This window comes from Chlamydotis macqueenii, chromosome 7 (genome assembly GCF_036417535.1).
Source record: "Chlamydotis macqueenii isolate bChlMac1 chromosome 7, bChlMac1.mat, whole genome shotgun sequence".
NCBI lineage: Eukaryota > Metazoa > Chordata > Aves > Otidiformes > Otididae > Chlamydotis > Chlamydotis macqueenii.
Window position 1 is genome coordinate 10080734 of NC_141562.1, and position 25025 is coordinate 10105758.

Genomic DNA, 25025 nt, shown 5'->3' on the forward strand with positions numbered 1-25025 from the left:
AGTGTTATGTGAGTGTCACACTAGTACCTGTCTAGAACTAAAAGCTTACTAAAACTAGTGAAGGAAAAAAAATACTTGAGGGACTGCAACCAACTCCACCACCATTGGAAACATTCCCACTTTGTAGTCACGAGTATCTGCTCAGTTCCAGAACTGCTTTGTATATTCCAGAGCATGGGGTTTGCTCTTTCCATTCCGTGTTTTGGAAGAATTATTTTATTGCATATAGTGAAAAAGCTGCACAATGCAGTGGAGGCAGAGAAGGAGTTGCAGTTTTTTGTTGGGGTTCTTTGAAGACTTTGAAATCTCTACTGCCATTCTGGACTCCTATGGTGGATCTGATTTCATGTAGCTTTGTTTTCAGCTATATCATCACAGTGCAACTGTCTTTGTGTTCATAAAGCTTTGAAAGTGGCCACTGAGGTGCACTTATAGCTGTGGTTTTGGCCTTGTTCTGACAAATGTGACCCTAATTGATTGCAGTGTATCTTTTCCCCTCTCTCCTGTTATTTTCTTTCTTGGTTCATTACAAATAGAGACTAGTTTGTTTCCCTTTATATTAGTGAGTTAAAGAAACAAAAAGCTATGTATGTTTTACCAGGTCAATATGAAGCTAGAATACCTGTAACTGTCTGCTGGTTGCCTTTTCTGATCAGATGTGTACTAACGTGGTCACAAGGGCTAGTCTTTCACAATGCACCCTTGTGAATGTTATGTTGAAACCCCGGACCACATGCTTCCTTGCGGTGGCAGAACTAGTTAGTTAACAGGCTTGGAAAAAAATCTTACAGAGTAGCTCTGGTAGCATTGGCAAACAAGCAACTGTCAGGGTGCTAAAGCAGCAACCCCTAAATGAAGGGTTTGAAGCATATCTCAGCTTCATATATCTCATGTATCTGCTTATCTCAGCTGGGAGTGCCGTAAAGCAGCTCAGATCCCTGAGAAGAGTGACCTATAATTAGCCTAATTGGCCACTGGATGTCAGTATCTTGCCACAGAAATAGAACTGCAAGAAACCTGGCTTTTCAGGTTGCAGAGACAGTAATTTTTCAAGCTGGTGTGTTTGTGGGTTGTGGTTTTGTTTTTTTTTTTTTGGTGTGGTTTTGTTTTATTTTTTTTCTCTTTCCTCCCTAGTAATTGCTTCAGTCATAAAATACCAATGGTAACCCCCTCTACCCCAATCAATGTCTCGTGAAACAGGGCTTGAGACAATAACTATGTAGTATTTGAATGACCTAGAATACTTTTGAAATTTATCTTACAGTCAAATTAAGATATGCTGCTGGGGATATTAGAAATAATGAAAGTCACAGTTAGAGACATTACTGAGTTGAGTTGATTAAAGCTGTTTTATATGTATACACTGAATTTATTTGCTTTGACTGCTACCTCCTGCGTTAACTAAAACCTTCTCCCACACAGCACTGTTTTACCTGGTTCTAGTTAAAACAGAGAGAGCACAGTCTTGCTTGGCTAATTTCCCCTCTCCTCCAAGGATTAAAAAAAAAAAAAAAAAAGAAGAGGAGGAAAGAAGGAAGAAAACAAAAATGTAAAGCACAAGGGGGATGCAAGAACACTCTCCAGCCTCACAGCCTCAGGCATTTTTAATCTGTCAGTGTGTATAAAGGTGTTTTCTAAGGATGCTTAGTAAATCTGGTGTTTTGCAGGACTTCTAAATTACCAAAAGGGAATGGTTCCCTTTCCGGTATCACAGAGTTGCAGGTGCAGAGAGAGGTGTGGGGCAGAAGGTCTGGGGAAAGATCCTGCTATACATGAAATCTCAGGTGCTAAGGAGGAGTAGATGGGGTGTTTTGGACTGTTCCCCTAAATTTAGCAGCCTAATGCTGCTGAGTGCAATTTGACATTTAGGGTTTTAAAAAAATCACTTGTTATATCGAACCTTTCTTTTCACTGGAACCAAACTGAGCTTAGCTAGCAAAAAAAAAAGAAAAAGAGTGAGTTAGTCTTGTACATATTTTCCCCTTAGGACTAGTGACTGCAGAAGCTGCATTCCAGCCAAAGTGGAAACTAACCAAATTACCTAATACACTGCCCAGCTCTGCTTTGATTGAAGTCACCAGTAGAAAAATAGACCTGAAGTTATCATTTGGGGGAAAAAATAAAAAACTATGGCAGACAGTACATTCTTTGCTGTAAGCTCTCTGAAAAACATTGTTCAGAAATAACTTTCACTTACATGAAATAGATACTGCCTATGCTAAAAAAAATACACATTAACAAACAAACGGCATATTCAGCATATTGAGACCGATTTGTAATTTTCATCATGTGATTAACCTAAAATGTGTTTATTTTATAGAATTGTAGTGGAAGGCTGAACAAATCAGCTAGTTAGTTAAAGATAGATAGTGGTGGTTTGGGGGCTTTTTTTTTTTGTGTATGTTATTCTTTGCCTGCATATAATACCCCCCCCCCCTTGCCCTCTCCCCCCAGCTCACAGAGAAGCTAGACTGGAAAAGCAGATTTTTCCCTTGAGCAGTAGTTATTCTAGCTCAGAGTCTGGTGTTACTTCATTTTTCTTGGTTCTAAGATTGTGACACTAACTACAGTTTTCAGTTTAATGGTTTTTTCCTTTGTGTCCCTTCATACTGTTACTGAACAGACAGCATGATGTCCTAACTATCCACTTTTTCTTTCACATGTGTTACAAACTAAACAATACCAGTCATTCATTATTTGTAGAGAGCATCACGGGAATGCTATGCAGCCCTCTGTTAAGGATAACAGTGGCAGCCACGGCTCTCCGATCAGTGGGAAGCTGGAAGGCATCTTCTTTAGCTGCAACACTGAGTTTAACACTGGGAAGCCACCACAAGATTCGCCTTATGGAAGATACAGGTTTGAGATTGCAGCTGAAAAACTCTTCAATCCAAATACAAACTTGTACTTTGGAGACTTCTACTGCATGTACACCGCCTACCACTACGTCATTCTCGTTATGGCCCCTGTTGGATCACCAGGAGATGAATTCTGTAAGCAGCGCCTTCCTCAACTAAATATAAAAGATAACAAATTTCTGACCTGCGATGAAGAAGATGGTGTCATGGTTTACCATCACGCCCAGGATGTTATTTTGGAAGTAATTTACACTGATCCTGTGGATCTCTCCCTTGGCACAGTTGCAGAAATTACTGGTCACCAACTAATGAGCTTGTCTACTGCAAATGCAAAGAAAGATCCCAGCTGCAAGACCTGCAATATCAGCGTTGGACGTTAAAACCTCCCTTGTTACTTAGGAGCCTTCAAACCTCTGTTGCTCATTTCCATAGTCAGAAGTTTTTTGTCAGAAGCATGCACATGCTGCTGTCACCAAAAGCAAACACGAGTCTTCAAAGTCTCCAATAGTGTTTTTAGTATTTCTTCTCTCCCTCTTTCCCTTCTGTTTCCCCGATGCTTTAAATCATTAGAAGTAAGTCCTGGATTTCTTTCTGGCAACCATTTATACCTAGATGCTGCAAAAATTGTTTTCTGTCTCTTGCCAAACATAACAAAAATCCTATATAAACAACTGCTTTAGCAAAATAAAAATAACGGCTTATAAATGGTGTTTAAATATGCATTCATTTTAACTACTGAACAAATACTGGGATAACTCCAAACAGCATGAAAGGTTGTAATTGCAGCATGATTTAAATTTCAAAGCCTAGATATGTCAGCACTTCCAACGTGTTGTTTGACAGTGTTATTTATGTTATTTATATTAGCTAACAGAAAACAGAAACTGTGTCTTGACATAATAAATATAATAGAAAAATATTTTATTTGTACCATTGTATAAAATATTATACAATCATATAGAATATATAGATTACATTTTAATATCAATTGTATACATTTGTCATGAAATCATTTTCCCTTATCAAAGATGTAGTTTGTAAACTTCAAATAGCTCTGTATCTGTTCCTGTTGCTCTAGATGACTTTAATTAAAACAGATTTACGAAAGAGACCATTTCTGATTCATAAAAGTTGTTATAAATTATTAAGAAGTCAGTACACTGAAACCACAAACCTCTGAGAAATAAAAAAAAAAAAAAACCTTTTGTAGTGTTCATACTTTTTCCTCCCGACTACTTGAAAATGTATACGTCTTCAAAATCATGCCAAGCCATTACATACAATATAAATACAAACAGGGTTGGTACATAATAGGCTTTATAAAATGAAAAGCTCCTTACCAAGATAAAAACCAGGTTGCTTGCTTCTTATACTACGTGGTCAATACAAAATGACAGTTAAAGCAAAACACTAAACATGATTCAACTATTCAAGTCCCCTTTTTTTTTTTTCAATTCTTCCTTCCTTTATGCCTGGGCTAGGTATTTCCCAGAATCCCTGCTTTTCAATTCTAGTAGAAAAAACACTGATAATTCTTCTGTTAATAGTCCACTTTTCACACAAATGGTCTATCACAAATAGTGAAAAAAAAAATATCTCCTTACTATTACAAAGTGTGGTGCTCTGAAAGTTAAGAAAGATGCATAATTCCAATGGAAAAAATACCTTTTTATAATATTATTTTTAGTAAATAAGGAGGCTAACATTCCCTTCTCAGATAACTGCAACACTCAATTATATACCATGTACTTCATCTATCCAAAATATCTTAACATAATGCAACAATCTAGTCTTGTTTTAATGTTTATATGTGGCAATTTGTAACACAAAAAATACTTCGACATCTTACAAAGTGCATGCGTCTAAACAAGCTTTGGTAGTTAGAAAAGCACATGTTATAGCATCAGGCTAAATAAAGTGCAAAGTTTTGTACAGACAAAAAAAAAATAGCATCTACTTTTGATCTATTTACTGAATTTTAAGTACCATAAGCCAGATCCTGCGACCGATAGTGTAAAGGACAGCAGCCAGTACATTTGTGTTATCTCTCCCCAGAAAACTGTATCTATTTTGTTTTACCAAACAATTTCTATTATTTCTTTAAAAAAAAAAAAAACCAAAAACAAACAAACCGCTCCACTCCATTTGGCAGTCATATTCCTTGTTTGGTTTTTTTTTGGCATAGGCAGCATCACTTTGCTCTACTCTCATTTTAGACCAAATCCTGGCACTGGTTCTTTGTGTGCACCCCTTTGAAACTACTGGACTTGAACGGCAACTCTATCTTGAAAGACAGAGTATGGTCATGAGTTTTTTTTCCTTCATTTGTTTTAAGCTCTTGTTTCTTTTAGACTAGTGAATCAGCACATTGAGAACTGATGTTAATAGTTAATTACAGTGCATGTTAGTTCTGGAAAGAAATGTGTGGTACATTACATTATCATGTAGTAAGATGTACTAAAAACCTGGAGAGCATTTCCTCACACTTTTTAAAATGAAGAGCAGGTCAAACTAAGAATCTACAATACTTTACTGTCCTTTTAATTTCTAACATTCTCACAGTGCACTTCAAGGCTTTTTCAAAAGGAAAAAAAAAATATATACTATAGTCCACTCACCCGTTCTTAATATTCTTGCATATTGCTGTCCTCTCTCATCCCAGCTAGTATAATTGGTAAAGTGCATCAAAAATCTCAGTGTGTAAAATAATTGTGCAGCAGACCAAGACCTGTAAAATTCATCTTTTTTCATTACTTGTTTGTTGCTAGAGAACAATACCACAGCATTGCATTCACTTCAAATTGTTTTGGAGATATCATGCTTGCTGATAAGAACCTCCAGGAGCCTGATTTTGGCTTTTGTGTGCTTGTATTCAGAGTATTCCTCAGCCATTGGAACCCGATCTTCTTTTTGAGGACTCCTATGAAAAGCAAATAAAAGTACTATCACTTTTATGAGTAAGAGGCAAAACAGTCTTTAAAATTAATTTTGCAACAACTAATGAGGTTTGGATTGGATTACTTCCCCCCCCCCCCCCAACTGTAGGTGACTACAGATAATTTGACAACCAAAAAAAGCTCCAATAGAAATTAAATAATAGTCTTTAAAATACTGGATTTTGATATACCAGGTAATTTTCTTTCTTGTCACTATTCAAGAATACTTCATTCTAAAAAATGCAGAGAAGTTATTACATGATGCTTTGTAAACTGTTACCAAAATACTACATGCCCATGGTTTTCACCAAACAAGTTTGCTAAAGGAAGGGAGGAGGATAAACAAAGAGTGAAACGTAGCCAGCACTTATCTAGAAGCAGTGGCTTCTGTTTTTAAATCTGGCCTTTTAAAAATGGTTCAGCTGCCAAGTGTAATCCCTTCAGATTGACATCCTCAGAAAGACTCTTTAGCAGCCTCCCTTCAGCTCAGGAAAGATCCTGTGCTGAGTTGGGGTTTATTCCCATTGCAGGCACGTCCTGGAAGATCCCCAGCTCCAGACTGTCCTCAGGATGCCCCCATCTAAGAGAAACCAAGGAGGGAGATAGGTGGACATCTTCACAGAAACCAGGCACCTCCCTGGTATCATCCAGTCTCTAGCTGCAGCTTCTTTGGCCTGCTGAGCTAAGAGTATCCACCCTAGCAGAAATACACGTGTCTGCATAGGAGCCCAAAGGGCAGGAGGAGAGGGCTTTTGTTGAGCTGGTTATTTACCTTCCTGTTTGTTTATAGAATTGCTCCTCAAACTCTCTCAGAGCTTTGCGAAGCCTTTTCTTATCTGCTCTTGTTTCTCTGAGATGTTCAAGCAGAACGGGCCTGTGAAAAACAGAGACAAGGACATGAAATACCCGTACGCTTGGCAGTATTGTAAAAGCTGTGGCCTTGTGTAATAAGCAGCCTGCTCCTGTGGGCCACAGCAGGCGCTGATCTCAGTGCCTGGAGATACTCCACCACATCCCTCCAACTACGGCTATCACTGGCTGTACCATCATACATGATCAACAGTTCTACTCCTTTTTCACTTGTAGTCTCATTCTTCTAACAAAGTGAAGGCAGAGACTCCATGGTAGGAAAAGCTTTCAGGATTGAGTCCTGCTAGTGGTTTTAACTTAACTTACTGTGGAATTAATGGTGTTGACGGGGCGCAGCATCTCACAGGACATGCTTTGCATCTCTGACTGAATTAATAAAGTAAATATCCAAGCCCTACTGCTAAAAGCAGCTGTTACCAAACATTACTGTGACTCAGTGGCAAATCAAGACGTTGCTATTTACTCTCAATTTTGGTAGAGCCTACTCAACTTCATTTATGTATCTAAGAGCTCCCAATCAAAAGACAAGAAAAAGATACCATCCCCTAAGCTGTGAGAACAGATCTGTTCCTGGAAGGCATATTCTTCAGCAAGTTTCAGGGCTGAGTGATAACAGCCCACATGCATCTTGAGATTTGTTGTCTCATGCAACCCTTAACTATAAATAAAGCAAAAATTGGGCTTTATTTTGGTTTAATAATGGCATGTAGGAGGGTGGTGGTAAGTTTTCTGGGCATCCAGACACTAATAACTATTCTTATGCAAGGAAGAAACTGATTTTACACACATTTCATGGCCTCCCATGTCACCTGCTGTTACTTGTATGCCTCACATCTCTGGCATCACTCACAAAGTCAATCCCAGTACACACACACAGGAGCAGACTATCCTGCTTGGCTGAATTGTGCTTTGTTTTATGACTGCTTTGTAAGAACACAAGTAGTTACTTATCTAAAAATTTTGCAGTGATTATAGATAGATCAGCATATATTTACTATGTCATTACGTAGCGTTTACCCGTCTGTAGTTATTTCTCCTATCTGCTCATATTCCACCACCTTTCTCTTCATGGACTTCATACAAAATTTGAATCAATAGCCCAAACAACACCTACCCTCTGCCTCTTTTCTCCCCTAAGAAAACATTCAGTCACTTCTGCAGTATAGACTATGTCCATGCAGTAAGTATGGATCTTTCATTTTAAACATCTACATAAAACATTTTAAAAGAGTCGTGGAAAAAAAAAAAAAGACAGAACTTACATTGTTGCCTCATGTAAATTGGACATAGACACAGCTGTTTGCCTGAAAGCTTTCTTTTCATCCAGAGGCGAAACATATGCAGGCTCACGCTCCTCCTGAGAGTAACACAGGTGCTCATCGACAGGGAGGCAAGATATTGGACCGGATGATAATTCATGGCTGCTTTGAGAATGGTCTTCATCTGAGTCTTCTTCCTCCTGCTTGTAAAATGTAAAGCATTCTTAAATTAGTTGTTTACAATACTAACAATTAATAGGATGACAACATAAAGAATTAGGATCTAACTTCCTGGATGTATTTACTGAAATAGATCACACATCTTGAAAGCTTTACTGAGGTCTACCCAAGATTGTTCATGAGAGGTCCCGTGGGGCTCACTGTGTATTGTCCACCATGACAAAACAGGACAGAAGTCAGCCCTGCTTCTGAATATCTCCAGCCAGCAATTTATTTCTGTTTACTCAAAAGCCTTTATAAGTAGCAAAGATTTAAAGAACATTTTGTATTTATGTAAGCACTGCAGTCTTGCTGGAGCTTGTACTTATCTTATATACCATCTACTGTTTGTATTATGTCCAGAAATTCTGACTATAGAAAGAGTTGGAGGTAGAGATTCTACAGGTTTATAGCTACAAATGTTAACTACCAAAACAGAGTGGTATCTCTGTCTTCCTCATGTTCCTTCATCCTCTGAAGAAAAGTTCAGCTTTTGAAACTAAGACTTAAACATAAAAACTCCGTGGAGCAAAGCTCCTGAGAGGTAACACAAGGGAACTTCAGTTAAATTTTAAAATAAAATATCCAGGAACATGTGTACAAAGATTTATGCTGGGATTTTTCCAAGAAAGCAATCTAAACCTCCACTGTCATCTAACATGACAATAGTTCATAATTTTTAAAGTCAACGCAGCCCCAATTACTATTAGATTAGTATTTCTGATAGAGAGATGCTAACTTCCAAATAGCCAGATTCTCTACTACCTCTACTCACAGTGAGTCCAGAACTGTTACATTACATTGATAAATTAATTAAAAAGTACTACTAATGATATTTATGTGTTGCACAAATTATAAAAGCATAGTCAACAAAACAGAGAAGATAAAGCGACAGTATAGTGCTTCATGGAAAGAGACAAGTGTCATTCTGTGCTGGGGACGTTAGCCGTAATAGAAAACTAATGCCAGCCTTTGACCTCTCACCTGGTCATTTGAAGTGATTGCCTCAGAAACTGCTGCCGGACATTACAACCTCTGGCATGCTCAGAAGTTGAATTTTACAGAGCATTTGCTCTGTTTGAAATATCATCAACCTGTATTAACCAATAAGCAGATTCTTCAAATATCAGCAGTTCTGTTGCTGCCAAACTGACATACAGGTACAAATCAAACACTGCATTTAATATATTTTCTTGACAATGGATATGAATTCTTTTTAACTTACAATTGTTGTGATCAAAGATGGAGTAGCGAGAAGTTTCTTGATAATTCTGTATCTGTCATAAAGAGGTTTCATGAGACACTTTTCTTGCTTAGTTACCTAAAGAGAAAACATAACAAAATATAATCCTCCAAAAGTAAAAATAAAAATTAAATAAATAAATTTCTCATTTGCTCCTGTAAAGCTGAGAAAGGTATTAGAAGAGTATGACTTGATGTGTATTTTGCTTCCATGGGAACTGTAGCTTAATCCATACAATTTCTAAAAAGGAAAATGGCAATCTCTTGTCTAATGGAAAATAGCCATTGTGGATTCCTCACTGCCTTGAGCCACACCGCCAGGCAGAGGGTAAACTATTCTCTGTCCCTTTCTGAAGCTGCTAACAGAGTTGTAAGAGTTACGATACGCTTCTACTGTGCACTGCATTGATCTCTCACTTACTTCACTCTAATAATGGCAGCAAGCTAGCTACGGTAGCGTGACAGGCTGCCTGGGTCATATGCTCAGCAGCCCGGTGGGATGGAGAGTTTTGAGAATACAGCTTTACAGCCTCAGTGAGCGAGCTGGCTCCATGCAGCATTGCTGCATGCATCGCTACTGGAACCGCCTTCCACAATCAGGATTAATCGTCTGTTCATTTAATTTGCTCTTGCTCTTCTATGAGCACTAAAAGCATTGATATGAAGGAGAATACTATTTTAGATTTGGTATTAGGGGCCTGATCCAGCCACAAATATTTGTTAATATAAAAATAAACCTTCTATAAAAATAGAAACTAGCTGTTCAGACCTATGTACTGCATAAGAAAAAAAAAAAAAAAGAGCAAATCCCATACAAAAAAAAAAATATCAAAAAAGCAACATGTTTTTCAGTGATTAAATGTCAAAACAGAGTCATTTGCAATCTAAACTAGTCCACCATCAGCCTCTGGTCCTCAGCTTGCATGCCTCTCAGCACCCACTGGGTACAATTTCACTGTCTTTTGGCACTGCAACTGTACTACTGCGTTGAAGCCCAGCTACACAGGCTCAGAGGAGGGATCACAGGGCAGGTTTAGCTGGCACTATGGACAGGTGTCCAGAGTTTCTCCGAAACAGACAAATACCTGGTCCTCAGGAGGAGGAGTGACAGCAGACAAACACGGGTTGATGACACTGCATATGCCTGGCTGATTGAGTAGTTAGGGGCTATTTCTAGAGGTGTGCTTCCCTGCAGAACGTCAGGGCTCATCTGTCCCAGCTCACCCACTTTTTTTCCCCAGTCTTCACGTTCCATGTCATTGCAGCATATAAGAGCTCCACGAAGTGCCAAAAAAGCCAGAATAGACCATTTTCTGTTTTAAACCTAGTCAGTACCCTCTGTGTCTGACTGCTCAGCTAAGTCTGGATAAAGATGGAGCTCACCCAAATACATTGATATAGACAAGAAGATTACAGTTTGCTTCCCTGGAATACATGATTATGTAAGTGTGCAACTGTAACTGTGTGGAGCATCTCCAGATTGCTTATTTTCAACAACAAAAGACAGATGTAAAAATCTTGCCTAATGTCCATTTCCCTGCTTTAAAGTCTTGACTGTCCCTGAGCTTCCTGTGACCTGAAGTCAGAGCGGTTTGGCAGACCTAGGATTCCCTCATGGCTGCTTAGGATCGCTAATCACCTCTGACCTTATGCAGTTAGCATCCTCTTTCTTAGCTGGTTAGAGAGCTGCTTCAACCTTGGGAAGACACACCCTCTCTCAACCCTGTGCTCAAAGCATGCCCTATTATTCTCTTTATCTTTGGATCTTTAGTTTTCTTTTACCTCTACAGAGCACTAATAACTTGATTTCTTTTTTGTTCTCCTTGTTCAGAAATATAATTTCTTCATACTCTTCCTATATATTCTTTCCATCCCTCAGCTCTCATTCCAAGCCCAAAGAAGATAGACAAAAATTATTTTATCTAAGATACAGAGATATCAGGTTCAGACCATAATAATTTTAAGAGCTGGCATTTTTTGGACACATGCTGGTGCCACTCCCCTTTCCCTCTACCACAACAATTACTATGCAGAAACAGAGACAGTCATAAGAGTGCAGACACAGACATCAAACAGGAATTCCTCAGCTGTGACAAATATTGAGATCATCACCTCAGCAATGGTGGCAATTTTTTGTTTTGTACTTAGATTCAGCAATAAAGTTCCTTGAAAGGATTTTAATTAATAGTTTTAAATGCTGCTGCGAAATAAAGGAAAACACAGATGACAAGTCACGTCATTTTTGTATTTCATGTCTCAGATGATGCCCTATAAACCTTTCTCAGCTGCAAAGCATTCTAACCTTTCATGCATCATAGCACAGCTACAGTATGGATGAGCCCAGTCTGCTGTGGATATATAATCCTCCACTTTAATCACCAAAATCAGCAACTTCCAATTATGAAGAGAGATGCATGGCTGCTATAAAGTTGTCTTTATATTTTAGTTTTAAAAATATAAACCAAATTTGTCCGTATCAGGCAATAACTTTTATACCTGAAGATTAGTTTGAAAAAACTAAAATTATGTTAATAATGTAAAATTTATCTAAATATATTTAATATATAAGTCCAAAAATATTTGTTAGAGAAGTTAGATAATTTTTAATTTACCTATCTTTCCGTGGCATACTTACATGTTGTCCATTACTATTCTCAAAATATAGTAGATGTTTCTGAAGACTGATTTTTTCCAAAGCCATTTGCTTTTTTGTCATATCCTATTTAAAAAGTTATTTTTAAAATTACGAGCCAGGATTTCATTACAAGTGTACAGGTAAGTATCTGTTTAATAATCTATTCTCCCCACATAAACATTAATAATGAATTCTGTTTCTGTCCACACTGAGGTCAACGGGGACTTGTCACTGACTTAGCAAGAACAGAGTCCAAATGTACATGACTGAAGTTTTAAATGACTCAAAGTGCACATCACCCTCTCAAGGCCTAATTCAAAGCCAATGAGAGCTGGGAGATACTTCCACTAATTAAAATGATTAGGCTAGGCCTTTACCAGGGGAACACACACTGTAAGTCTAAGTATGTAAGTGGAGGTTTTGTGCCGTGAACTTGTGCTCCTTCTTCTGGAGAAAGATGCATGAATGAAAATGCACTGAAATGCTGGAATCTTATTTTTCTTAATGTCATTATATAAAGATCTAACACTTGATTGCCTTGATTTCTTTCAAAAGTAAGCTTGTTAAACTGCTTTCATAGAACAGTAAAGTCAGGAAGCAGTATTAGGCTATTAACTGCATCCTTATATAGAAAGTTTTCAGGGGTACAAACTGTGGTCTTAGTAAGGCAAGAATCTTTGACTTGCTCAATCAGAGCCTGCATCTGAAATTTTTTTCTGGAAATACTGGTTGACAGAAAATCTCAGCAAGCACTGGTTTTTGCTTGAATATCACAGCCAAACTGCATGGACATGGGTTATGTCTCATGGGTTGGGTTTTGGACAGACAGGCTCAGAAAAGAGGACTGCAGCATCTGAGTGGAGAGTGTTGGCACTAGGGTCAGTGCAGCAGATATCAGTGCAGCAGTTTCCTAGAACATTTTCCAGTGTTTAGGTAACATTTATGAATAGTCATGATACTGAAAAACTAAAGAAATATTTTTCTCATCCATCCTAGGGAGAAATTGGTTTATGAGATCTATGTGTTATTAACTTCTATTTGCCTGATCAGTTTGTAAGTCACAGATAGCATTCCCCTGTTCAATGCATATTGAACATGATTTAGTTGTAGCAAACGAGAACAGCCAGCATTCTGGAGGAATTATTCAGAAACTTGCAAAAATACAGGGAGGACATTCCTTAACTTTTAAACTATTCATCAAGAAAAACAGATTTGCCTTGACTGGTGAGGGATGAAGAACAGAAAGCTTCAGCTATGCAAACACAACACATTTACAGAGTGGAATGATAGATTCACAATGAAATCTCTAAATAGCCAATCACTGTGATACCATGGTTAACACCCCATAAATTCTGAGCACAGTAGAAAAAGACGCTATCTCTAAAATGAGATGGAAGAATAACCTGATCAGACAGCAGGAAATTACAGCTGGACAGTACGCATCTGTAGAACCACTATGCGCAAGTTGCAGAAATGCAGCCCTTGCTAACAATGGGAATGGAGGCGGGCTTTCATCATCAGTCAGTTCTTGCTCTCCTGGGCGAACACCTAGCACTAGGAGTTTATTTCTGTTCAAAAATCACAATATTGGTACCAGAAAGAAGACTGTTGATTTTTCAACAATGCAGTTTGTCATTGTTGGTGATACACCGATATACATAGAGCTGCCTGCTGTGCTATTTAACTGCTATTTCTCGCATTCTCCCTCCTTCCCCCTGTTTCCAAGATCTGCTCCTAACACTTGCAGATTTTCATCTGGGTTGGAACAGCAAGGAGCACGTGAAGCTAATGTAATTTTCCACACTCCCTGCCAGATCACAACAGATCTGTATGGATTAGGGCCAAGTGTTTGGAGATATGGAGAAGAGTTCATCCACCACAATGAAGTACTGTGAAGAACAATGGAGGTTGGTGTGGGAGATGCACAAAGTTGATGACTAGGGTTTTTTATTGACAACTTGGAGACGTGTTTTAAATAATTAGCCTCTACTTTTAAAAAAAATATATCAAGCCCTGAATAGTAATGCTCTTCTAATATTAAAGGAGTGCCTTGCTATTAACTTCAGCAGGAGTAAAACAATTTTTTTTTTTTGCCCCCTAAATGCAAAAGTGGTGCAGAACCACTAATCATATTTTGCCTTAAAGGTCTGCATGAGTTAATCACTCCAAAATTATCTGTCATTCACTTTAAGAGAAGAGCTGCTAACCAGAATGTGGGAGTATCATAAAGTAGCTAATTGGTTTACTGATTGCTAGTTCTGCAATTAATATAAGGTTAATTCTTTCAAAAACTATTAAGCCTGGAACAGCTGAATGGTTAGGAGGAAACAGGAAGTGATCATTAATATTGATTTTACACATGAGAAACAATCTCAAGAGGGTTTAGCATTTGGGCCTATTTCATTAGCTCATTTTATCAGCAATCTCAAGAGGGGTTTGTATTCAGCTAAGTTCAAAATGGGTGGCAATTTCAAAACCTGAGAAGGCAAATGGAATCACAAACTACAGAATTGTCTGAGACATCTTAGGACTGTAGGCTGCATACAGCAGTGTGAAATTCAGTGCTAATTAAATAAAACCACTGCTTCATAGCCACAGAAAAGATGAACTGAAGTGGGTCAATAATGAGAGGACAGATGCATAAAGCGAACCAGTCTGAGAAAAGCCTTGGGGGACAGGCTGCGAATCTTAAAACTGAACATAAGGCAAAAGTTGTTTCTTGCACATAAAAGAAGAAAAAGACGACTACATGTAAAGCTAAGGTAGTAGTTTGGTTTCATAGCTTGGACCAAAGGCACACAAACTATTGTATACAGCTGTCTTCCTCACCATAAGCATCCCCCTCAATGCTTATGCCTCTTAAGCTCCCTGTTTTTTTTCCAGACAGAAAACACAAACTCTGGGGACAGACAGAAAGACAGCGAGGACTGGGCCTGGCTGAGGCCTTTCACCCTCAGAGGCAGTGCTTTGTTTCCATCCAGGCAATGAGTCTGGGTTCCCAGGGCCCACTGAGTCTACCACTTGGGGATGTGTACTGGCTCATTATGAAGTAGCATTTGACACAAAAATAGGAAGAAAAATTTTAGAGGAACGCAACAAGCGACATGACACATCCATGGAACGATGCCAGTTTACTCAGGCTGAGGGACGGGCCAAGTCTGAGTGTAGCCCCGCTGTGAAAGGCTGCGTTTGCTGGTGAACCACAGCTGGGCACCACAGGGCTGCTGCTTCTCCTCGCTGTGACTGGGGCAGCAGTTAACCCCCAGCCATTCAACATTCAGATTGGCTTAGAAATCAGGACTTGGGATTTGGATTTTTTTAGTTTTTACAGGATTTTTGCGTAATATGATTCAAATTATGTCTACTTGTCTTTTGGCTCATGGGCTTTTACATTCATGGTCTTTATCTCTTTTTTTTTTTTCTGAAGCCTTGTACCTAAAACTGAGGTGAATGGTTAAATAACTCATCAGCTCCCAGCACAAAGAGCTAGTGACACAAATAGTAACAGCTGGCCATCCCTTTTTGGATTATTGAAGCATTCACACACCAATCCCAATTTTCTCTATGTCTGCTCATAGCCTTTTTTTTTTTTGTGGGAGGGGTGTTTTGTTCTGAAAATCATTCTGCTATTTCATTTTCAGATCTTGTGGTTTGCCTTCTTTAGACAGACTGGGTGGCTCAGGATTTACTCTGCACCTCTTAAGGACTCTCGTTCTCTCATTTGTATTTCAGCAGGGCCTTAGAGGCTTTCCACAGTTGAACTTTAGGGGAGGACTTGGCAGGCTTTTATGGAAACACTATCCTTGCCCAAAATAACTAAATCTTGAAAAAAGAAACATGTAGCTGCTCTTAGTTTACTGCTAATCTACCTCAGATTCTGGACAGGATCTAAATGTTACATACAAAATAAAATGTTGCATATTAAAAATGTCTACAGCAACACTAAAGTTGCAGGTAGCTAAAATGAAGCCTTTGATCTTTGCTGTTACCTGCAGGCATCCTTGATTCATTTCACACCATCAGTGCTGTAAATCTCATACTCCACCAAAAGCCCAGGATAAGTCATAATCAAAACCCAATAATTTTTAATGTTATACTTAAAGACCTACTACAATATCTAATTTTTAAATAGATCAGTTTGACTTCATATTATTCCTTTTCAAGTCTCTGTTCTATAGCAGTTTCATATAACTTATCAAACATCTTTGCTAACAAAGTTCTATCTACAAGACTACAAGAAGAAAATAAATAAAATCTTTAAAAAAAAAACATTTAAAATATTAACTTGTGCAAACATTTAATTTACATTACAGAATTTTCAGTGAGAATACTTCAAACCAGCACTGCCATTGCATAGATTTAGGAAGTGCTCTCTTAGAAAATGAGAGGTCCAATCAATTGAAAAATGAGCGAGATAGAGACCTACACCCTACCACTCATGAAAGAGTTTTTCTGGACAGGATTTCCTCACTGACATCTGTTTTCCTGTCATCTGATCTCACCCCTTGCATAATAAAAAAAAAATAACAACTGAAAATAATATCATACAGTCTGCACTGTTGGGATTTTAGGACTACATACAGAACAGCATGGTTTTGTTGTCCTATTTTGTTTTCTTACAAAGGAGTTCTGGTTATGAAACACTTTTTCCATTTCAGGTTTTTAAAAAGTGGTTTATAAAAAGAAACAATTAAAAAGTCAGTCATGTATACAGAGCTCAAGATCTCAGAAGCACAACATCTTTGTGCACAGTTTAGGTTTTCTACAGTAAGCAGTTGTTTAAGAACCAAGAATAGGAAAAAAAAAATTAAATTATCTCTGCTGATACTTTCTGCTACTGAAATCCACCTAGAATAATTTCTTAATTCTCACATAGTTTAACATTTAGTTCTTCTTCACTCCTCTTGTCTCCCTAACCCTCTCCCCTTTTTCATTCATCAGCCAGAGTCTAAATGCTACTGTCAACATTTAGATTTTAGGTAATTTTGAGGACAGAATTTATTGTCTTGCTTGCCTGTATAGCATGAGGAGTAGCAACATCATCTGACAAAAACAATAGCTAAAACGAAATATTTTTTTAATGGACAGTACGTATCGCAGAACAACAGCTTCACACAGACACTATAGTGTGCGAGTAGTGTGGAGGTACAGCAGAAGTTTAAAATATGTGCTAGTTTAAAAACAAAAATAAATTGCCCAGCCAAGCAAGCACATTTCATGGACTATTGCTTCTATACTTAGAAGAGTAATTGAGAACGTGGAAGAGCAGAGGCTGTATCAGCACAAGTACACGGACAAGATCAGAAGGGCAAAGCAGTCTGGATGGCTGTGCTATCCATGTGATCCTAGTGGAGTGCTATCGACTGGGCAGAGGCTTTCAGAATTTCTCAGGTGAGAGGAGACCTTTTTTATCTAAATAACTTCAGGAATATTTTTAGTCAGACAGTTTCTGTGGACTCAAAATAGGATTGCTTTTGCTGTCACCACATTCAGTACAGCAGATTACGTGCTTCCTGTGCACACAGCCTCACCTCAAGCAGGCAGGTTTCAGCAGTGCCTGGCAAACAGTTTTATGCATGCATCTCTGAACAAAAAGCGCTTAGCACTATTTGAAAAAAACCTTCTGCACCTCTTTTTCTGTGCACCTCTTCACAGAAAAGTCACTTCAGAAAACTGCACTAGAGCTCCCATCTTGTTAGAGAGAAAATGCACTCAAGTGCCAGGAGACACAGGATGCACACCCACCAGCATACCCTGAGACAGCTACGACTAATTAGTATCTGCCTCAGATGATAAAGTTCTGAAAGAAACAGTCATACTTGTAAAATACCTTAATGGCCTCAGGAAGGTTAAAGTGTTGTCTTTTCTCCTTTATCCGTCTCAATACACTATCCATGGTTTCTTCTACTGATGGAGCTGGTTCCATGCTTGTGGCCTCTTGTGTCCCAGCCTCTTTAGAGGTCTCCATGCTCTTTCTATGATCATTTCTTTGGGGTGCTCTAGAGGTACAGTTTTGCTCTTCTGAAATTCTGAGTTTCAGTTCTGAAAGGTAAATTACTTGACAAGTAAATAGATCAGAAATATTTGCAAAGAAGTTTCCTCTGACACTACAAAAAAAACCCCACCCCTACTTCTGGCATACAATTACTGTCATGTCTAGGAAAATAACTCTGTTTCACTTCAACATGTCACATCTCTTACCTGGTTCAAGTGAAACCCAGTGGTCAAGGGATGAGACATGTCCAGACAATGAACTTACAGCACATACGTACTTCTCTCTTTCCTCCAAAACCACCTTTGACACAAAAGGTGTTACCGTGGGTGAGGACTGAAGAGGCACTGGGTTAAAGAGTGGGGTCTGGGTAGGAATCAGTGCAGGATTTCAGCGGAGTAAGGTTAGGAAAGGGGCTTAAGAGGACAAACAGCTCTTGAGAGTGGGTGGGAATATGGAAGCAGAGCTCGCTCTCTCCCTCCTCTTCAGTAAACCCATGCACTCTCCAGAGATCTGATGTCTGGATGAGTGAGAACATGTCCAAGACTGCTGTAGGGATTGTTGTCCAAGGATGCAGTCCCTCACAGACACCTTCCTGGACAAGAGGCAGTGTCTCCGCAGCCACCTGCCCCACTCACACCCAAGCTGTGCTTGCCTGCCCTCCTGTGCTGCTGCGTAAGTGAGGAGGAGAGCAAAGGCCCTCCCTGAGAGAGGCTGGGGAGGCTAAGCTGTGCTGCAGAGCCTGCCACGCCAGCTGCCAGGCTGCTGGAGCTGTGTACTGCAGGTCTGCATAAACAACCCCACACTTCTCTAGTGCAATTTCAAACATAACTCTGCCTTGCAGAGGCTGCATTGCCATCCCAGCCAGGTTACTGAGCTGGTCCTCACAAGGATCAGCTTAAACGAGTTCCCTTGGCAGAAGAGCACCGGATCAGCCCAGCAGAAGACATATAGGTTACAGTGCGTCCTGGCTTCCCAGTCAGCAACCTGCCTGGATGCAATAATGTAAGTATATTAGCTTGACACCAAGCCAAAGACCCTGGAGCTCTAGGGACCTGCATAGGGTAACAGGGAAATTGAACTAAGGTCTGAATTTACTCCCCAAAAAAGCAGGCTTTCTTCCTGGCTGGTGAAGGACCCCGGGCAAGGCAGAGATTGATGGCTCAAAATGTGTTAAATTTATTTAAATCTGTGCAGAAACTAATTTTTTTAGCTGTGACAATCTGAGGATACAGGCCAGGCTTGCAGGGAAAAGTAGTAATTTTTATTAAACTCCTAGAGCTACGAAGGATGGACAAGCCTTACAAACTTTAAGAAGGACCTACAAGCACTTGAGTGTTTTTCTATTTCAATTGCATTTGTCTCAAGAACCTCATGAATCTTGCTGCAGTTAAAAATGTCATTATTCAGGATAATAAAATCAAGGGTGATCAAGGATCAAGGCATTTTGGGGGTGCAGGTGAGGCTGGTCTATGAAAGCTAGACCCCCTGGCTAGCTGAAGCAATGGCTGAGTCATATTCAGGAAGTTAACTACTAATTTGCCCTTCCTGGATTTGTAACACAAACTTCAAGGGGAAAAAAAAAAAATCTAGTAATTACACAGCCTAGTATCTAAGGGAGAACTTTCCAGATGAAAGTTACTGAAAGATTATTTTTCTAATGCTTTACTCACCCTCTTTATCTACATTCTTAACCATAACCAAAACAGAGATGAAGCATAATACTACAATTTAATTAGTACTGAGAATCCATTTATAATGGGGAAAAGATTTAGATATATTATAAATAGCCTTAAAAAAAATTTAAAATAAATCAATCAGTCCTGGCTACACTCTCCCCAAGGGCAAGCATGTGATACACCCACAGACATTAATGAATGGTATGCAGACAGTCAAGGGCAAAACTCGACCCTCAAGACCAAATCTAACATCAGGGAAAGATCCATTTTTATGTTCATAAACATAAAAGCTTTAGACTTGTGTAACCTCGGTCCTAAAGAAATATTTTGCACCTACATTTGTACTATTACAAGGACACTCCTAACTTGGTAGTTCTGTATTTCAGACACTCATAAAAACATTCAGAAAAACATTGCCTTTTGCATGAATGTTTACAGTGGTGAGGGAGAGACGATGTCTTTTTCCCTGTCCCCTTTTTAGCCTTGTTACGAGGGCTGAAGTGGCTTACTTTAATCCCTGCCTTTAGGAATGAAGGCAAGCCATATCACCTAATATCTTTGTTGTTATTGGGAGACTTATCGCCACGCACTAGTGAAAAATAAGCAGAGCACTGAGGTTAGAAAAGTAACTCTAAAATATTCCAGGAACACTCATACTTCCAAAAGCTTCAGCAATAAAGTGAAACAGCATGCTATTATGTACCTTTGAGCTGCTTACGACCTTTGGCCAAATCATTCATCCATTTCAGAACTTCAGGATTGGAAGTCTTGTCCCCATGGGAAGGCTGAACGTAAATAAAAGGAAGAATAAAAAAGAAGGAATTGACAGTTATACAATCAAACAGATAAAACCTATCCACACACAATATGCCAAAAATATCCATAGTTCCAACTGTGCTATACTCTAGTGTCATGCAGAGCATTTGGCTTGATCACAGCACTAACTTATTATCCCTGTCTCTCCCCATTGTGCCACACTGCTGCAGGGATCTGGGTATTTCAGTTCTGATCTTAAAAAAACCCAAACATTTAAGTCAGGTAATCTCTGTCAAGTACCTCATGTTAGTCAAGTTCCTAAATGATTTCCAGAATTGTAACTGAAGCACTCTGTCCCTTGCAGGGGTAAGTCCTTGCTGCTTTAAAACAGGGATTCTCTTGGGAAACAGCACTTTAAACAGTTCAACTGAACTGCTTAACTAATCAAATGAAAAAATCCTGCGCAAGGCTGTGGTTGCAAAAACAACAAAAGCTTTGTCTATCAGTTCTTTCTTTGCATTTAGAAATTGCCTCCAAATTAAAATCAATTTACACTGGATATTCAAAACTCAGATATTTAAAATGGCAAAACAGTTTTGCAAAATTAAACCTCTGAAATAATTTATTTTCTGGTCACAGTGAGATGACTGTTTAAGTACGAAATTTTACTCCTAAGATATACGACGACCATAGGGCAGTACAAGTCACAAATGTACATTTAATTTTGCAGTCATTGCTGAGATTAAAAGGTAATATACAATTAGCTGAATTTTCATTTTAACGTAGTCATAAAATATCACAAACTTCCCTGTTTTGTATTGTACACTTAGCATCACAGATGTTCTGGTATATTTCTACTGCACAATTCGCATTACACAAACTGGCTTGATACGAGCAACGATCTGGCATACGCTGCACAGAGCACACCATGGACCTCAAACAACCCTCTACCTGAAACACACCACAATTTTTATTTCTTTAGTTTCTGCTGTCAGCTTCTATTGAGCTCTGTGCTTTGGAGGTTTACAGGAGTCTTCCTGAATGAAGGAATCTGCATAGCAGAGCAAGTTTCCAAGCAAATGACTTCTATAAGGTAAATAAGTAGCTTTGAATATTTTGAATCATTTTGGTTCACAAGCCTGTCAGCTCTGTTTCACTGATTCACACTTCTTGCACATTTAGAAGATGGATATTTTGCAACAAAGGTAATCCAAAGAAAATACAAATTAGAGTCTCAGAGCTACGGCATACACTGAAAGATGATAAAAAGATATTCCCTCATTTATGATTTCCCTATTTCATTTTACCAAAACCACTCTTTTTCCTATTGTTTTGCATAAGTTTAAATACACAGGGATCCTTGCTTGCCTCTTGTAATATTTCTCTTTATCTTTTCAATTATTATCTTACCAGATACTTTTTTTCTTGCTCAAACTTTTCTTCATACTTTCTAATTTTTCTCTTGAGACTCTGAAGACGCTTGGTAAGTTGTGCTACTGTTTGTGGTTCTTTGCACTCTTCACAGTTACATCTAGAAGAACTTCTTGGCCTGCAAAAGCCAAAAGCATAGCAGCTGCATCAAAGAACTGTCTATAATAGACTGTGCCTCGTTTCAGGCATACTTAATGCTTTCCTAGCACTTCAGAATTTGCAGCTAGGTTCTCTCATAGGATAGAGATAGTTTAGTTTCACAAAGTAAGCACAAAATAATTGCTTTCGCTTGAAGGTACCCCTAGGAACCTAATGGGTTCACCACCTGTCTTTCACTCTTTTTTTTTTATTAATTGTGGGATTTCTGAATACTTTTCAGTTTAATCTACTAGGTCTCAACTTGATTCAGTATTTACATTTAATACCCTCATCTTACTTCACAAATCTTCCAGCTGTAATAGGAGACTGTAATGACAATGATTTGTAAAAGTAAGCTCAGTGACTTTTTTATTACTGGGGAAAAAACATTATTGTTTTGAAGGCAGTTTAGTTTTTTTGGTTTTTTTACAGCTGCAAATCAAGAGATCTGATCATTATCCATATGCAGCTGACAGCTATGTATATAAGCTTTTAAGAAAGTTTGGTTTCTGTCTGAAACTCACAGCTTGGTTTCTGGAGATCATATATATGGACTGTTCATATGTTCTGTGACATTCTCGTATCTAATGAATGACTCAAGCTGTAGTTCTTTTACAGATGAAATTTTAGGTATTATACCTTGGTAGCCCTCTATCTTATATTCCCTCATCAGTCTAATTACTAACTAACATTTCAAACTGACCTTGCCAACTATAATTAACAAATACTTCAAACAATATCGTACTGGGTTATAGCTGAATAAATGCCAGGTCCTGTTTCTGATATTGCAATTAACCATGGCAAAACATGCTACAATATGAACATTTCTTGTTTATGACATAACAGTAACTGAAAAAAGAGTCAAAGCTCATGGATTGTACAAAAATTATTTAAAATATGTAAGAATTAAAACACATTTTCTTACATCATGAAAGGTTGAGCACTTGGTGGAGAAGGGGCAGACTCTGTGTCTAGATTAAACCTCTGGCTTTGGCTAAAGATAGAGCAGCGTGGTGACAAAAGAGGATTGTCTCCATCCGTGATGTGATACAGCAGTCGACTGGTCCCTAGGGAGTGATGTTCTTGTGGGCTGCTGTCCGTGTCATTCTGCCAGTCTCTGTGGGCTGGCACAGACTCTAGAAAGAAAGCATAGACCAGGATGGAATGAGGGTCACTCACAAGGTATTTTGCTACCTAGATAAAAACAAAGCTATACTTACAGAACTATTCAAAGCATAAGTGTTCAAAGTAAAGAGCAAATAGTTCAGCAAAGTGTCACATGCAGGATGAACATAATACTGAGGATAAGAAAATAGAAAGGATAGTTACTGGCTTAGCATAAAGCCTTTTGGAGTCCCACAGGAAAAAGTGGGTGGGTGTGTTTGTAAACTATGAAGCATAATACAAAGATGGAGAGTTTTCCAGAAAAGTAGCATTAATTCTATTTTCATAAATCTGTTTCCCTTTGAAAGCCACATTCCTAAAGATGATGATGAATGTACAAAACAAGTTTTATTTTGTGGTTTAGCATTTAGTCCTTTGGTCAAGAGAAAGTCAGAACAAAACTATAATATGTCCTGATGCGAAGAACCTCCAGTGTTTTGCTTGCAGTATCCTGCAAAATTTCTTTAAGGTTTGCAGCAACATACACACGGGTCTATAGAACACAAGATATGAAAATAACAACCACAACTAATAGCATTCAAGGTAGTGTGCAGTGACTGCTACTTGGAGGAGTCCTGCTTATGATTCTACGTTAATATCATTTTTGACTACATATGGAAACCTCACCTCCAGTGCCTCAAAAGGTAAAATTTGTTTTATAGAGATGGTCAAGCTAGAAGACAGAATGATTTATTCTGGACTGAAAAAGTAGGATTTGGTGAACTCCATCACACTGACTCTGTTTATCAGTAACGTGGAAAATAACAGGCACATTACAGAGCCTACCTCCAGGGGATACCAAGAGTTACCTTCCCTTTGCTGTAGCTGGGTACATTAAAAGGAAGAACCACTGAATCTTCTTCCTCACCCTCAGTGAGGTGAAATGGGCAAGGATGATCCAGCCTAGTCAGTATTTTTGCTATCAGATAGTTGTGTTTAAAGCAGATTTTATTTTTAGGGAGAAACTCCACACTTTCATAAAAGCTCTCGCCCAAAAAAACTGTTAGTGCATGTTAAAGCAAATATTATGCTCAATCTCAGGTTCCCCTACATTAGTTTTCATAGTACACAATATTTTACACCAGCTACATTATTTTTACCTCTAAAATTATGTGTGTGTATATATACACACCGCCTTTGAATTCAGATCAATTCTATTTCCAGGCAGCATACGTGTTATTTCTTATCAGGGTTTTATTTCCAACAGTATGCATTCTAATATCTTTCACAGAATCTTTTCATTCAATGAAAGTCTAAAACTGCACAGAAAACCAACTGCACATTGATTTACTCACAGCAGAGCAAGCAAGTATAAAAGTTCTTTCACTTTCACTGTCTTTCCATTTTCTCCTTTGTACATGGGACACGACATTCCCATGGTAAGTGGGTAGTACGTTCAGGATTTCAATGGAACCTTCATAATACATTTTATTTTACCTCTGCCCAACAGATGCTGAAGCTACAAATCCCTATTGCTGCTCTAGGACAGTAGGGACAAACGAGCTCTGAATGGCACCCTTCATAGGGAGCAACTATTGCTTTAAAAAATTATAGTTACTGTGGCCTAAAGTATCATTTTATCAGGCACTATCCAACTGGTTTTGCTTTACAGACAATAAAAAATCCAGTTGTAGAATGACGGTTTAGTCTGTCGTGCAAAAGTTAACTGGTGACTTTTTATCTCTAAGCTAACAGCACCATCAATCATAAATACGTTAAGCATTTTTACAATGAGACAATGTACTTGATTATTAATTCTAATGTAGCATCTTTTTTCTAAGTACTTCATACTCTGTAGGTCAAACACAACTCTCCAAGATACCAAATCAACACCCAAAACTTCTAC

At 38.5% G+C, this 25025-nt stretch overlaps 2 protein-coding genes across 5 annotated transcripts in view; one reads left to right on the forward strand and one right to left on the reverse strand.

The window, feature by feature from the left end:
• The window catches only part of PHYHIPL (phytanoyl-CoA 2-hydroxylase interacting protein like), a 101176-nt gene extending 97204 nt beyond the window's left edge, over positions 1-3972 (forward strand). For all 3 annotated transcript variants that reach the window (XM_086752839.1, XM_086752838.1, XM_086752837.1), the window contains exon 5: positions 2704-3972. In XM_086752839.1, coding sequence (XP_086608965.1) covers positions 2704-3238 — 535 coding nt within the window. In that variant the 3' untranslated portion in view covers positions 3239-3972. The remainder of the gene's footprint in view (positions 1-2703) is intronic.
• Positions 3973-5030: 1058 nt separating this feature from the next.
• Positions 5031-25025, reverse strand: part of FAM13C (family with sequence similarity 13 member C) — a 135497-nt gene continuing 115502 nt past the window's right edge. Inside the window, exons 14-22 of one of the 2 annotated variants that reach the window (XM_086752834.1) lie at positions 22941-23151; positions 21857-21995; positions 20394-20475; positions 17850-18061; positions 12020-12103; positions 9368-9463; positions 7927-8126; positions 6567-6668; positions 5031-5778 (exon numbers count right to left, since the gene is read on the reverse strand). In XM_086752834.1, coding sequence (XP_086608960.1) covers positions 5655-5778; positions 6567-6668; positions 7927-8126; positions 9368-9463; positions 12020-12103; positions 17850-18061; positions 20394-20475; positions 21857-21995; positions 22941-23151 — 1250 coding nt within the window. In that variant the 3' untranslated portion in view covers positions 5031-5654. The remainder of the gene's footprint in view (positions 5779-6566; positions 6669-7926; positions 8127-9367; positions 9464-12019; positions 12104-17849; positions 18062-20393; positions 20476-21856; positions 21996-22940; positions 23152-25025) is intronic. The other variant, XM_086752835.1, reaches the window with a different exon arrangement.